The sequence below is a fragment of the Etheostoma cragini genome, chromosome 19, assembly GCF_013103735.1.
Source record: "Etheostoma cragini isolate CJK2018 chromosome 19, CSU_Ecrag_1.0, whole genome shotgun sequence".
NCBI classification, from domain to species: Eukaryota; Metazoa; Chordata; class Actinopteri; order Perciformes; family Percidae; genus Etheostoma; species Etheostoma cragini.
Window position 1 is genome coordinate 5570644 of NC_048425.1, and position 15801 is coordinate 5586444.

Consider the following 15801-nt stretch of genomic DNA (forward strand, 5'->3'; position numbering starts at 1 on the left):
TAGATGATGATGCAAGAGTGAGTCAGCCAGCAAAGATGAAATGTGTCATCCATTCAACTTAAACTATTTACCTGAAGGCAAAGGAAAAAATAATTGCAGAGCTGTTCAGAAAGCTGCTTGTTAAGGAATAAAGCAGTGTGGGTAGCGGATAGCTTTTGTTTGGATCATTGTACTTGAACTGTTGTATATTGTTGGATATCTACTGTATTTTTCACTGTCAAGCAACGTTGCTGCACTTTCAAAGATTTTTCAGATTTATTTTCTAGAACAGTGCTAACTGATGATGATTTTTGGTTGTCGAGTTTTGTTAGCCTAACTAGCATAACATACAATTGGTTTGGCTGAACATATTAGTACAAATAGTAATGATTCAATGATAATTAAAACAAAGTTGCCAAGGTTTTCACTGTGAAAGTATATTCTCAACGTTAAGCACTTCATCCGTAACTGATTATGAAATTGTGAAATGTTGCTCTTTGGCAGTTAGAGAACCCACTCATCGTGTTTATAAAAACAATTCACTTGCAGCATCCTGATTGCTTTACGGGCAATCACACTGAACTGGTACTGCAGAAAAGTTCGATTTTTTGGATTCGGAAATGATGGATTTTGCATGTGCTTCCCGTTTGGGTTTCATGTTTAAGTCATTGATAAGAAAAATGTCCCTGCAGACATACTCAGGTATTTTCAATTATAGAAGGTTTGCACTGAACATCTTTTTCATACCACCTCCTCACCCACACTGAGTGGGCCAAAAGAATGTGTCTGCTGTGAATGAATGGGAGGGAAAAAAGTAAATATCTTGAAAGAGTGAAAGTGGTATGTAGATGTTCAAACACATCCATGTATTAATATTCCTTAGTAACCCCAGGGGCCTGAAGGCATCGACACCTGATACTACTTTAAAGTTTTTTGTCTGTAACCTGTGATCACCAAACTCCATCTAGTGATAAGAGCAAATAAGCTGTAACTGATTGAACAGGTACAACAAAATGTACTGGGACTACTGGCTATGTTAACATACACACTGCCAGTCATGAGAAGATTTTAAACGAGCCAGAAGAGGAGCTTTAAAAATGTTTTACTATGCATTCTACTATGCACTATGTTCTACATTTTGCTTATAATTAGAGGCATGTAAAAAATATGAAAGCCCTCCCTGAAAAAAAAAGTAAGTATTGGGAATATACTTAAAAACAAAAGTCTGCCATTTGGTTCGATCCCCAGACTCGCGAGTACTGCCTTGTCACCACCACTGCACTCTGAGAGGGCCATAAACCCCCAACTGTCCCAGTGGACCAGTTCTTTAGGGGTCAACAGGTCAGACTGTGGCTGTACTGGGCTTCTTCTTCTCTCCCTGTAACTGTGAGTGTGAACAGAGCAAACAAACCTTTCTCTTTATAAGTGGGCAGCTACAGCTCTGATTAGTCTTTCTGATGACACACAAACACTCCAAACTTATTAAACATTGCAGCGTGGTGAATGTTATAAAGCGAAATACATTAGCTGTTAAATTAAATTAGTAGTTTAAACCTCTTCACCTAGTCCTACATTGAGAACTTTTTACCAGCACTGTTGTTAGCCCAACCTTATTTTTATCTTCTGATCCATTTCCCACACCTCCTGATTTCAGTAAGCCCCACAACTTTTAACCTGTGTTATCATGAAAATTGCAAAACAAATACAACTTTTTTGTCATATTCTGCTAGCAGTGTTGACAGCATATTCTTTTTCTTGGCAGATATTCTTGTTTTCTTAGAAAACAACTTGGTCCAGGTGTTTCATTGAATTAAACCAATTCTGTAACATAAACAGTTTTGTAGTTATCTGGAAGTCTCCCACCATGCAGCAAACCCATAGCCAAGATCCAGGGGTTAGATAACAATGCATCATGGGAACTGCACAAAACTCTGTCATGGCAGAAAAATTTAACCTTTATCTGGACACCACAACTGGATAAGAAAAACGGGTCAATGCAAGTATTAAATGTAGTCTTCTTATTGTACATTTTGTCTTATGTGTCTATTGTTTGTGCATCTTCTGTTGGCGGCTATACGGTGTTGAAGTTTGTTAAAACTTTGTTGCTTGAAAAAAAGTGTTCAACAGGGTATTTATACAAATATGTGGCGACAGGATTCACATCCAGAGCAAAGCAGGTTTGAATGGAAGACAACAAATTTTGCTTTTAAACATGTATTTGTTTTTCTTTTAATCCTCACACAAGTCATAAGGATAGGGGATTTATCAAGGCAAATGATATGTTGGAGAAGCTCCACACAGTATTAAATAGTATGACATATTTCATGCTACATTCATTGGCTTTCAAAAGGTCATACAACCAAACTTGACACAGAATGATTAATATATTGTCACACCTGAATTCATGAGTACAATTAAACTTGCTTACTTTTCATGTGCGTTTTTTACATAATCACACACATCTGTTTTAGTGTGCGCATAGTCAATGTAAGTCCAGAATCAATGTTTTAGAAAATATTAACACTAACAACAGAAAGGTTATATAAGTTACACAGCGTGGGTTAATTGTTATTTATTAAAGTAAAACAGCATGGCTCATTGTTGCAAAAAAAAGTTCAACAGATCATTTTCAAAATGTTATTTGTGTCACGGTATTATCCTTGATTCCTAGGAAGTGCTTCTCCTCCCTACTGATGTAGTTTTTTGTCAAGAACAAACTGGATTAGCTTCTTCACCCAGGAGGACCGAGGGTTCAGGCACACCTTCTCCCCATTCGCCAGTCCAGCTCTGGTCACGAGAAAAGGTCCACAATTAGGGCCAGAATTGAAAAGCAACCACACTTCTTTATTTTTTCTATAAATTCTATATACACAATCATCTTAATCCTGTCACAAAGGCAAGGCAATTTCAATTGTATGGCACTGTTCAATAACAAGGTTGTTCGAAGAGCTACACGTGAGACAAGTTGTTTTAAAGAATTATTTTTCACTTTTTACGTACAATTATCCTTTTTATTTTGTACCATGTAAATGGTATCTCCCAACATAATGATCTAAATGTTGTTTCAGATGGAAAAGCTAAATCCCTTCAGACCATTAGAAAACTACAAAAAATCCCAGAAACCGAGGACATGAGTGCCCTGGAGCCCTGCATTTATATTGAATTTTATATCACTGTAAATGTAATCTCTTTTTGGACAAAATAAGCAATTTGAAGAAATCACTCTGGCCTCTGGATAATTGTAATAACCTTTAAAAAATGTTTGGTTGTGAAATGCTAAAATGATAATTTAAACTGCAGATTAATTGACAATCAAAATAGTTGTTACCTTCTCCCTTATTACTATAAAATTGTTATGATTTGTGTGATTACTGTGATTATACAGCCATGAATGAATGTGAGAGCGCTTACATGACTTCTATATCCGGGCAGTGGGGCCCTTCGGGGACGAGCTTGATGCTCTTCAGATTATCTGGAGGGATGATCCTCGACTCCACCTGAAGGCACCGGCAGTGTGTGTTGTAGTCCCTACTGATTGGCGGCATTCCTGTCGTTGGATTTTAAACAGACAAACGTATCACAGTGGCTTCTCATTCATGTCAGACCTTTTCTAAATCACTTGTGAAAATAAACTTGTAACTCTAATTAGGTTTCAGTTTTACTTTAAAGATCAGAGCATGTGCAGATGTTTGTTTTTTTGTTCAATGTTTCTTATGTAGTATTTTATAATTAAGTAGAATACTATAAATGGACAATGATTAAGAGTAAAAAAAAATGCCAATACAAAATGAGGAAAGAAAAAGAGGAAGAGAAAAAACAATCTTGGACGTTTTACTCAAGGCAATGAAACGCTGCATTACTGGTACTCACAAATCTCACACCGGCTCAAGGTCTTTGTCAAATTGAGCACGTCTTGAAATGCAGATGTTTTCTATAACTTGGTCTTGAGTGTAGTGAAACTTGAATTTTTTACTCCCAGAAATGTAACTATCGCTGGTGCTTTGACATTATCAGCTCAATGATGAATGTTGTGTTTAAATGAAATCTTATCAGCTCAGACACTGACACTGCCCAGTATGCAGGGTTTCCGAGAAATTCTAGTGAAGTGAGTGAGGTTCTAATTTTTGCTGGCCCTGTTCTGGTTTAATTTCACTGGAAACTTGGCATGGTGTCAGTGTGATGGTGCAACACTTGATTTGTTCATTAATCTATGAATCAAATCCTGACGAGGCTTTCATCAGAACCAGCGGGCTTGGTATTGTGACATTGTTACAATGGGCACTTCCCTCTTTTCTCCCCCGGTCACCTTCCTGTTCTCTACAACATAAATTCCAAGGCATGATGTGAAAAGTAAAAGTACCATAAAGCCGTTTGTTCAACATTACATCATAGATTATATATATTAGTGAACACCATGGCTGAATTTAGTTTTTGCCTACTTTACCTTCAGTGGTGGAATGTATGAGATATTAGTCTTTAAAATGCAGTGAATACTTATTTTCTTTTAAAATTTTTAAAAAATTTTTTTCCATTTTAAAAACCTGAATATTGATCACTATTTTTCAATGGTTACAAATTCAGATCCCAAAAAAATCTACTTAAAAAATTTCAGATTCAGATCTCAAATTTCAAGTTACAATTTTCAAAGAAAACATCTGTCAAAATCTATTGCTCAAATTCAGATCAAAAACTTCAAGTTAAATATTGACACAGTAACATCCGGGCTACCCAGGAACCGACATCTGGCCTATGAGAGCACGGCCTGTCTGTCATGTGATACAACATACATACTTCTGTCGAGCCCTGTGTTCAATTGTACAAAACAGCAAACTTATCAGAGCACCTTGGTTTTTCCTGTCAGCCATCGTTACAGCTTCAATATCCGTGCTGATTTCTTGGCACACATGACAGACAGGCCGTGCTCTGATAGGCCAGAGGTCGGTTCGACTGCATGCAGGCTCAAGTGCTTCTCCTATCCTGGGTATATCCTGTTTTATTTGGTTGCATTTGGTTGCACTGGATTTTATTTAGGTGTATCACAGTAAAGGTGGCTGAATAATTTTGCACACCACACATTTCAGTTGTTTGTTTGTAAGAAATATTGAAAACATGTATGTATCATTTTTCTACCACGTCACAATTATGCGACGTTTTGTGTTGGTCTATCACATAAAAATTAAATAATAAGACATAACATTTGTGGTAGTAACATGACAACATGAGGGAAAGTTCAAGGGATATGAATACTTTTGCAAACCTCTGTATCTAGAAACATTTACTTGCTTTAAGGCTTTGGCAGCATGTCTCACATCCTATTAAAATCCTGTTTCCACATTGACGATTATCTATCCTGGAATGAGTACAACTTTGAAGGAAACCTGTCAGTATCTGGAGTTATTGAAGAGCAACGTAATCACCCTTCACCAACCCACTTTATTCCAAATGCCTAAGGTTTAGTACCTTACTATTACAGAGGAATGTTTATTCACAAATAATGTAGTAGTGCTCTTACCGTAAACGAGGACGGAGAGGGTAGCAAACATGAGCAGGATGCAGAGCTTCATCTTGTTTGTGCTTGTTTATATGTAGATGCTGTTGCCTGTTAAGTTCTTCAACTCAGACAGATATCATTCAGCTGTTGCAACTGTTTATATACAATCTGATTTCCAATATTTACACATACAGCAATCATGTGCTCTTCATGAACTTAGCTGTGGGAAATGGAGAAAAACCTCAGTTTGTATGTGTGTGTGGTGGGGGGCACCTTGGTTTCACTATGGTGCATTCACATGTGCAGCAGAAGGTAGTCATGGGACGATGAGTTCAGGGACAGACAAGAGGCCCCGTTGAGGTTAAGACACGGTGTGTTTGCGGTTGGCGAAGAGAGAAATTAGTCATACAGACAAAGCATGTCTGTCTTGACGATCAGCGAACAGTTTCATATCGCTTCTGCTTATTAAAGCTCTGCAGAAGTATTCAACTTGGTTTTCTCCCTGACTTTGGAAAAGGAAAATGGCCTGGTGCTACTGCACATATGATATCTATATGAGATTGTGTTGTTGTCTTTGGTCTTGGGGGTTTGTCAGACTATGTAGTACATACAGCACAATAGATTTACAATGCGAGTTCCTGTGTGTTTGTTTGTTTTGGTGTCATTTTGCAGTGTTTTCCCTAGGTTAGCTGGCACAATGATCACTCCACATAAAACACTACTTTATATCACTTCCAGAAATCTTCACAGAAAACAAGGCAACAAGGGCAGAACAGCATCATCCATTTTAACTGAATAATTTCTGTTCCAGTTCAGCTAAAACAATAAGAAAGAACACTTGAACAGCAGTAACCGCCATTTATAGTTTCAATCAATTTGTTTTGATGTCAAACTGACACCAAAATAAAGATTTGTTTCAATGTCTCTTTGACTTTAAGTTTTGCTAATAAGTCAAGAGGTTGAAATTCAACCTAATTATCTGTTCATCAAGAATCAGTGACATAATTAAATTAATTACCAATATAGCAGCCAAAATCATCTTTTTAAATGACAGAGCCCTTTCAGGCATTACTTGAGAAATATTACTCCCTTATGATTAAAGGCATGTGTCTCTGTCAGATGTTTGGGTTATAAATGTGGGATAAAAGTGGGTCATAATATCAAGCCTCAAGGCCACATGACTGTAAAAAATATGATGATGTATTACAGTATGACTTGGCAAAATGTTATTCTTTTAAAAAACAATTTCAAGGGGATTTTTTGAAGGAGGGGAATTCTACATCCACAAACACAGAATCGTTTTCCAGTTTATTTCTGCTCTTAAGTGTTTCAGGACAGTACTAGAACCCTAAGAAGCTGTCATGAGTACTAATTTACTAGCTTGTTTTTGTCTACTGATAATATTTCACTTTGTTATTACAGACCAGAGTGAAGCAAGAGGATGGAGGGCTGGGGGGGGCTTTATAGAATCCAGTTCAGCAGCAGACACGTTTTATAGAAGGCTTGTGTTAGGCTATTACACAAGCCATTGTTTCGCAATAACGATTGCAACAGAGGGTGTCATTGATAATACATTTATGACTTGAATTCTTTTTCTGAAACAGACAGAAAGAGAGCCTGCATACCCAGAGTAGTACATATTTAAATACATATATATTCTAGCAGCATAGCTCTATGAACAGTATTGTTGGTCAGTTGGTCCACTACTTTGGTCCGGACTGAAGTAGTTCAATAAGTACTGGAGGAATTGTTTGCATTACATTATTGTTACAGACATGCATGGTTTCCAGATGGTGATCCTAATGACCTTGGTGATGGCCTGATTTTTCCTCGAGCACCAGCGGGTTTACTTTTCTGGTTGAGTGAAATGTCTTCACTGAAATTTGATATCCTCATCCCCCTCAGGTTGAATTGCAATCAAATTGTTGATCCAGATGTTTTCATCAAACACCATCACCTGGTATTAAATCCAGTGTTTTGATTCATGACCAAATGATTATGATCGCAATGCTGACCGGGTTCAGCAGCCTCTATGGACATCATGGCAGACATGAAAAGACCAAAGATAACGTTGACAGAGAAATCCAATTAGAGAAAACATCAGCATGTTAGCACACAGACGTTAGCACACAGACGTTAATACGCAGACGTAGCAGTAGACTCGATCTTGTTTAGGCTCTGGCTCCATACTTTAGTTTCTAAATTAGTGGTTTTTACAATGTTTCTATTACTGACCATATACAGTTGCACCTTAGTCTTTTTGCATAATTACACCTTGCAATTTATGTTGCAAATACTGATAACAATGAGTGCATCTAGAGGAGAAAGATGCTAATATGTCACTAGCTGCTTTGCACTGTAAACTAGATATTAACAACATTCCAAAATCGAGTTTTATTTACAATCGTGCATATTTATTGCAGTCTTGCAGCCCATCATTAACAGAATCACATGTCAAAAGTCAGTAGCGTAAATTATGATTTCAGCCTGAAAAAAAAACAGGGCACACTTAAGAGTATAATGTATAAATAAATACAAACTTTTACAATAATGTCTTACATGACTGACCTTCACATTATTATCTGCCAGTTTGAATTACAACATGAACAAGTCTTTTTCACACAAGTTTGAAATACTGTTACAATTTACTTAAAGATGTTGTGTTAAAAAAAAATAAAAAATACTTAAGGCATTATTTTAAGATGGAAATACAATAGTCTTACCAGCTTACTTAAATCACATTTCATACACGCATCTGTTTACCTGGAAGAATATTCTCGCTTCACAAACTGTCTACTAAAAGTGCCCATCCTCAGTTATGGAGTATTAACTTTTAGCTTCCAGTGAACAACACTCTAAACAAATGAAGTGAAACTATTTCACTTGTTTCAGCGAGTCCCTGGGTTTGACTTTGTAGAAACAAACAGCAACCATACCCTTTATTTGGGAAGGTGTACAAATTAGATATCTCTATTTAATTGCAACGATGATAAACACCTTTGCATTATGATGATGTTGGTGTTGCTGTAGGTGATACTGTAGCTGACTCTGTGGCTGATGATGTGGTTGTTTTTGGGCTGGTGATGATCCTCTTATGAGCATGGAACGCCCTCTGCCTGTAAAGAAAGCATTTTATGTTTAACCTTTGACATTTTTATCATCTGAAACAGTGGTTTCCAGCTTTTTGGAATTATGTCTATTTTTCTCTTCTCTCTCTACTTCTCTCATCTAATTACATGCGTATTAGTTTACACTGTGTCGGAACGATGGCTAATGAAAGCACACCATGGAAAAAAAGCTTTTGGGCGCCTGGGTAGAGAACTTTGGGGTGTACGTGCCCATGTGCAGAGGTTTGCTCCTCGACGCAGCGGCCGCTGGTTGGACTCCAACCTGTGGCCCTTTGCTGTGTGTCGTTCCCCCCCTCTCTCTCTCTCTCCCCCCTTTCATGTCTTCAGCTGTCCTACGTATAAAATAATAAAAGGTCTAAAAATAAATTAAAAAAACTAAAAAGGAAAGAAAAAAGCTTTGGACTTACATTTTTATTGTCTGCAGGACTGCTTGGGTGAATTTTGAACTGGGGTCAAGACACTGTAAGCGCTTATCTTTCAGTATGGCACTGTATGAGAAAGAGAAAGCTTTAATGTAGAACAACTCTTTACACAACACTTACAAATTACGCTCATTGGAAAATTAACAGTAAACACTGAAAAATTAAAAAACTACTTTTTGCTCAGGTTACTGCAGACACTTACATTACTTCTTGTTGGTTGCAGTATGGACGAGGCGGATACTCCTTGACACCAGCGATGAGAGAGGCATTAAGAGACTTGCTTCTTTTTACACACTGGCACTTCAAAATAGCTGGAAAAATTGAGACAGTTTAACATTTACGCTGTAAAAAATCCATGCAACAGCTAGAGTTCCACCTCCCATGTTTTCTGATATGTAAAACTCAGTCAAGGTTGAACTCATGTAAAACCATGTAATGCAGAAAAACAGCCAAAAAGCTTTCCACAATCTATAAATTAACACACTTACCCATTGAAGTGTAAGTTATACAGCAGGCTAGGACAATGATGCACTGGATTGAAGAAGTCATCCTCATCTTAAATGATGTAGAATCCTTGTATCTCAGAAACTGAAGCAAAGCCTTTCGTTTTTGCAGGCATCTATTCAGATTTGAAGAATCCTCCCGTGTTGAGTGTGCAATACTGTGAGCATCATGTTTTCTGCACCTTACTTTTATACTCTCTCAGGGAACAGTTTTCCTAAGAAATGTGTTTGCAATCATCCCCCCCCCTTTTTTCCACACTGTTACTCAAGATTTTGTAACCCATTCATTGTTGATCGGACTTTACCGTCAGCGTTATTTCCTTTAAAGACTTCCTGTGCGTCGAGGAACACGTTGAGTCATGTTTGTCTTTAAGAGTGGCCTCTGCTTTATCGATGCTGCATATCTGACATGATTCAACTCCTACTCCGAAATATGATCTCTTTTGAGTCACTTTACACAAAAATTATTTCTACTGCAGAGCTGCTGTCAGATCCTTCTCACCTGTACAGTTTGGTCCAACATCACTAACCTTATGAATCATATTTTTTGGTAGAAGTGATATTGCTACATGGCAAATAATGTATTACTAAGTGTTGTAGACTAATAATTGAATTGAGTAATTGAATCTGTAATTGAAAGGGGCATGCTCAAAATAATAGCAGTGTTGTGTTTAATTAGTAACGCGATTGATTCTGTGAAGAAACAGGTATCAATTATGGCCCACATTTAAGGAAGAAAGGAAGCAAATGTTGTGCATGCTGGTTATAGTGCATTTCACACTGAAACACTGAAATGGGTTGTTCCAGACATTGCTTTGAGAAGCAGCAGACTTTGATTAAAAAGTTAATTGGAGAGGGGAAATCACCAGTCCCATTGCTAAAAAAAGACACAAACTGAATAGGTTGCCTAATATTCCCTTTTCTTCACTTTCTGAACACAAACTTGATCAATATGGATCATGTTTTGATTTGGAATTGAATGTGCAGTGTTCCCAAGGCATTGATACTATGGAATTAAAAGCTATTCTAAGGATATTGAGCATTTTTCACTTCAGAGAAAGTGAAAAATGATCAAAGATATTCTTTTTGTCTAAATAGTAAAAATTTTTAACATTGCATCACTAAATGGCTTGTGACTATTCATCCCAATAGTACTCTGGACATGGAAATTACTTTTCTTCAATGAGAATTTTTAAAATGGAAAGGAATTAATAAAATATAAATTTGTCTGAATAGCATTTTTTTTCACACATTAAAAGGAAACAGTAATTGAAATTGGTCAATTCACAATAAATGGGTTACGGCGCTATGGTACTGTAACAATATCTGTCAGGCCGCAAGCCCCAGCAATGTCTGACTCTGCGTTGTGTTTATTTAGCATGATGGATATACCAGGGCATGTGGCAGGGAAGGGGAAAACAGGTGTCCAACTGGTGGTTTAGACAAGCAAAACCTTCCTATTATTGAGCCTTTTGGAAAAGAAAAGGGAATATGACCTCTGGTTAGTCTGACTATCACCAGACCAAGCCAAGCTCAATAGATTTGAGATAAAGCATTGGTCTGCTCTGTAAATTCTCTGCACAAGAAGCTTGACCAACGGGCATAGTTCAAATGACTCTGTACGCGATTGGATAGTCCTTCAACCAATCAGACCAACGATCCGGTGATGTAGAAGCGACAGCGGTCTTAATGGGTTTGCTGCGCTTGGGTGGCGTCTGCTGGCCGCTATGTTGAATGTAAACAAGAAGCTGCTTGGTCGCTTGTTAAACCCGCCAATAGCGCGCCAGGTAGATAAGCCAGTTTGTGATTGGTTCCCGTAAAAATTGTGAACTCAAGCAGGAGAATTAAATGGGCAGGTTTCCAGACCAAGCTGCAGGGTGAAATCAAATCGCTAGGAAAGTGGGCGGGGTTTACCTAGTCTAACCTCTGGTGGCTGCGGAGGGTCAAAAAGGCTCCGTGCTACGGCAAGCCAAACAGAAAGGGAGCACTCAACATAAAACAAAGGTGCCATCTGCTCGCCAATGTAGAACACTTCCTTACAGTAATAAAAATGTATCCAGAAGTTGGATATTCAGATTATAATTAATGACACATGATTCTTCCCTACGTTATAGTACATTTGTCACTTTTAATATTTAAAAGTGTCAGTACTGATACTGAAATCAAATTTTTGTGTTATTGCTGTCTTCTACTGTGCTTCACTACTCACCTCATGTAAACTACGATCAAACTTACTGCGTACACAACACCCACCACATTCCTATGCCCTACTAGTCGTTAAATTAAACAAAAGATTACAGGTCTGGGTAGGGAATGATGTCAGCCAGGAGTCGTGCAATCTTTCAATTGTATCAGTTCCTTCATCTTTGCTCATGATGGTAAATATTACTTGTCATTAAAAGCTGGGATTTTTAAAACAACAGTAACAACAAATGCATGTGACTTTCCTACAGAGAATCCCTATGCAGTTATCTATAATAACTAATCCAGGAAGCTAATTTATGCATTTACTTTGGTTTAACTTTGAGACAAACATTTGAAATGACTTATAAAAAATTTGACTAAGTATTTGGTGAGGTTATGGAGGGTCGCACTGCAAAGGTGGTAAGTGCAAAGTTAGCGTGAGCTATATTCAGAGAGGCCAAAATTATGAGACAAGTTGTAAGATACTTAAATTATTCTTTTAAAAGAACAGTTCAACTGCCTATGCCTATTATCTTTCTTGCAAAGAGTGGGTTAAGAAAATGTATACCATGTTCATGTCTGTCCATTAAATATGAAGCTACTGTGGACCAGCTTGAAAACTAGATGGTTCATCTCAAGGGTCTATCCTTTAATAAACTTTCCTATGCAGCTGGTTAGCTTAGCTTAGCTTAGCGTGGAAACTGGAAGCAGGGGGAAACAGCTAGTTCATTTTCTGGCAATTAGTACCAGCCAAGAAATGGTCAAAAGGAATTGAGGGAAAGGTTAGGTGGTTGAAGTGTGTGGTAGAAGCGTGTTGAAATTGAATGGAAGCCAAATTATCTCTTTACACATTGCTCTAGAAAAAATGTGGCGGTCACTATAGGGAAAACTGGGTTTGTTCTGAACACACAGGGATTATTTATATGCAAATACGTTAAAAAGGTAAATTTAGGAAGATATGTCAACATGCCCTTTGACCTTTGAGGGTTAAACTGCTGTTTTATAGTTCTCAGTGGATCAGTAGAGTTTTTAAGTCTAAGTAGGACATCTAGTGGTTTTGTGCTGTAAAGATGCAGGATGTCATTTTAATTCAAGAACTTCTTGTTGTCCCTTTTGTTTTGTTTTTAATGGTGACAAAGCCAACGTTTCAGAATAGACCTTAATCCGGCAAAAAAAAAAAATTATGGTGTGAAATCAAAACATACTAAATTGAGAAACTACCAGAAACCATTGATGTCAGAACATAACATTGCCCATGTCTCTTGGCCCTCATTTCCTGTAATCTATCTATCCTCTGTCTGTTATCGAATACACAAACACATAAAATGCCAAAAATAAAACAATTGTTGTCACCCCCATTATTGGCTGAATAATTGTCCTTATGATGCCTGTATATATATATAGACATCTTTATTCGTATCCCCATTATAACTTTTACCACCATCAATATCATGCTTCATGTACAATGAGGCAGAAATGGTGTACATCATTTTGGGCATGTGCATTTGCCAAATCTCAATATAAAAATGGGTGGGAGGGGGAATGCTTTCAGTACTTGGACTGAAACTACATTAAAGCAGCTTAGGTGCCTTTTACTGAAAAGCCGGGCAATGCACAGCTGCCATACTTGATGAAAAACCTTTCTTTCAAGTTCAGAATTTCAGGTAAAATGGATGCATATCGACACCCATTGTTCATTGAAGCAAAATAACTTATAGGGAACTTTGAGGGAAATAAAATCATAAACTGTGCCCAGATTTGAGGTGCTTGGGTACCTGAAGGATCATCTCTCTAAAGCCTCGTGCTACTGAAACCCTCCTTCCAGCAGCCGCACATAGTTTCTTCAAACAAGCTCTGACAAACCCACTGCCAATTGTTAGTATAGGATTTTAATTTTATCATAGGAAACCAAAATGTGAGAAATGGTGTCATCATCATAATTGATGGAATAGTTATCCTAACATCATTACATTGCAGTACCACTGACCACGGTACGGTAAAAGTAAATATTAACTATGTAAGTCATTGGGTGTGTCTACTGTATTTGCAAACACGTAATCATGAGGTGAGTTAAGTGAAAGAGAAACTAACAAATTCAGATTAGATTGTTCACTTGAGAGCCATGGTGGTGTTCTAAGAAGTGCCATAAATATTGAAGGTTATTAAGTTGAGAACTGTAGGTAAAATGGATGAATACCAACATCCGTTGTTCTTTGAGGCGAAAGATCTGACTGACAGAGAAAAGGAGAAAATCAGGAGGCACTTTCAAAAAAGACGGGATTCTGGGGGAGGGGATTGCGGAATGATTGAAAAGGCTGGAGGCAACACCTATAAAATCTGTTTCAAGCAAAAAGAAGGTAAGAAATGTCGTTTAGTAGAAATTAGTTATAGTTATAGTACACTTTGCAGTTCTAGTTTAATGTAGGATTTTGTTGAGACCTTGGACTTTGTTTTTGTTTTTTTACAGACCAGGAAAGGGTTTTGCATAGGAAGTTTCACAGTATCTCCCTTCCTTGTGGAGACCTACGTCTGACTGTGAGCCGAACTAATTCACCACTTGATCAGAAATCCACTAGTCAATCCCAGGTGAGCAAAAATTTGTTCTGTGATGCTTTTATGATGACAGTAAACACACAATCCCAAATGTCAGAGCAAAAGAATCTGGCCAGACCAGTTTGGGGGGGATTTCTGAGCACATTCAACCTCTGACAATCAAATGTTGTAGTGTAGGCTGATCTCTCACACACACACACACACACACACACACACACACACACACACACACACACACACACACACACACACACACACACACACACACACACACACACACTCACACACTCACACACACACCTCTTTAAGATGTTTTTTGTAATTTATAGATCATAAAAGATGCCTTTTACTAGACTTACATTGCTATAAAATAATTATTTTGTTTGATATTGCTTTTCTTCTTTAGGCATACACAAAAGCAAACACAAAAGGCCTTGAGAAGATTTACACGCTGGATATTTTCCTCCTGTATTTCCTGAGAGACAACCTTAAAGCACATAAAGTCTTACAGAAGCAGCTCTCTTCTATCGGCTGCACAGTGGAGATGGATTTTGATAATGAGGAGGCAGTGGTTAGGGGGGATATTGAGAAGGGGCCTGGAGGAGCTTTTGGTAGTGCAGATAAATGGGAGTTACAGGTGGATCGGGTCTTCATCGATCTTACTGAGACCTACCTCTGCTATCATGTGGTTGAGCCAAAAAAGATAAAAATCTTACTGCAGAACCCCTCCTTGGAAACCGACGATATCAAAGTGTACACGGAGAGCGGCTATGCTGTGGTGGTGGGGGAAGTTAAGGCTGTAAATGAGAGGATTGCAAACCTAGAGACAAGCCTGCCAACTCGGAAGGAATTACCATTTGTGAAGAAGAAATTTGAACTGATAGAAGAAGAGTTTAGTCGAGAAATGCGTGCACATTACCCAGATGTTAAAATCATATTAGGCAGTGGCATGATCATCTTGGAGGGCTCTGACAAGGAAGTGCAGTCAGGAGCTAAGAAACTTGACGAACTAATCAAAAATGTAAAGGAAAAGAGAGTTCAGCTCTGCCCAGCTTTAATGACTTTTATAAAATCCAGCTGTGCCATCTCAAAGTACCAGGCTCGCTTCCAGCAGAGCCTCAGAAATCCTGTTTTCCTAGAGGTGGTGTCAGATCTAGTCCTGTCCAGTTTGTCCTCCAATGCCCTGGATGAGGCTGAGGCAGCAGTGCAGAGAGATCTTACTGTGGCCAATGTGCCACTACAGGGAGCTGCAGCCGTACCTCCAGATCTAGACAGAGTGAAGGAAATCCTCATAAAAGCCAAGAACCAGGAAAACTCTCGAGAGCTCAGAGTGGAGGTCAGCTTCATCCCAGGAACCGCAACAACCAAGGTACAACTTGTGGGCTACAGTGAAAATGTGAACAAGCTCAAAGAGGTTCTACATGACTACCAGATAAACCAAGGCGTGACACAAGAAGTGCTTCACCTACCGCATCCTGAACTGCTCGACTGTTTTGATAAAATCTTAGGAATGATTGGCATGAAGCAAACCATGGTGACCT

General features: G+C 38.2%; 2 protein-coding genes across 3 annotated transcripts; both read right to left on the reverse strand.

Moving 5' to 3' along the window:
- Positions 1 to 2213: 2213 nt before the first annotated feature.
- cxcl19 (chemokine (C-X-C motif) ligand 19) lies at positions 2214 to 5751 on the reverse strand. Its single transcript, XM_034856360.1, has 3 exons — positions 5492 to 5751; positions 3391 to 3526; positions 2214 to 2766 (listed from the first exon to the last, which is right to left on the reverse strand). The coding sequence occupies exons 1-3, from the start codon at positions 5541 to 5543 to the stop codon at positions 2667 to 2669; spliced, it is 288 nt and encodes a 95-aa protein (XP_034712251.1). The 5' UTR covers positions 5544 to 5751; the 3' UTR covers positions 2214 to 2666.
- On the reverse strand, positions 4190 to 9754 carry LOC117934586 (growth-regulated alpha protein-like). 2 transcript variants are annotated; one of them, XR_004654511.1, is made up of 6 exons: positions 9509 to 9754; positions 9223 to 9331; positions 9006 to 9086; positions 8528 to 8586; positions 8155 to 8485; positions 4190 to 4201 (listed from the first exon to the last, which is right to left on the reverse strand). XR_004654511.1 is itself a non-coding variant. In XM_034856359.1 (4 exons), exons 1-4 carry the CDS (start codon positions 9573 to 9575, stop codon positions 8475 to 8477), a joined length of 369 nt encoding a protein of 122 aa, XP_034712250.1. In that variant the 5' UTR covers positions 9576 to 9754; the 3' UTR covers positions 8442 to 8474. The 2 variants fall into 2 exon arrangements, 1 of the variants encoding a protein (XP_034712250.1); XM_034856359.1 differs by lacking the exon at positions 4190 to 4201 and having other exon boundaries at positions 8442 to 8586.
- Positions 9755 to 15801: the final 6047 nt, after the last annotated feature.

Coding starts and splice junctions, on each gene's coding strand:
- cxcl19 (XM_034856360.1), bottom strand. CDS start 5,543: ATGAAGCTCTGCATCCTGCTCATGTTTGCTACCCTCTCCGTCCTCGTT. Junction 3,527..5,491: donor CCTCTCCGTCCTCGTTTACG/GTAAGAGCACTA, acceptor ATCCAACGACAG/GAATGCCGCCAATCAGTAGG. Junction 2,767..3,390: donor TGCCCGGATATAGAAGTCAT/GTAAGCGCTCTC, acceptor TCTCGTGACCAG/AGCTGGACTGGCGAATGGGG.
- LOC117934586 (XM_034856359.1), bottom strand. CDS start 9,575: ATGAGGATGACTTCTTCAATCCAGTGCATCATTGTCCTAGCCTGCTGT. Junction 9,332..9,508: donor TATAACTTACACTTCAATGG/GTAAGTGTGTTA, acceptor CAATTTTTCCAG/CTATTTTGAAGTGCCAGTGT. Junction 9,087..9,222: donor TGCAACCAACAAGAAGTAAT/GTAAGTGTCTGC, acceptor TTTCTCATACAG/TGCCATACTGAAAGATAAGC.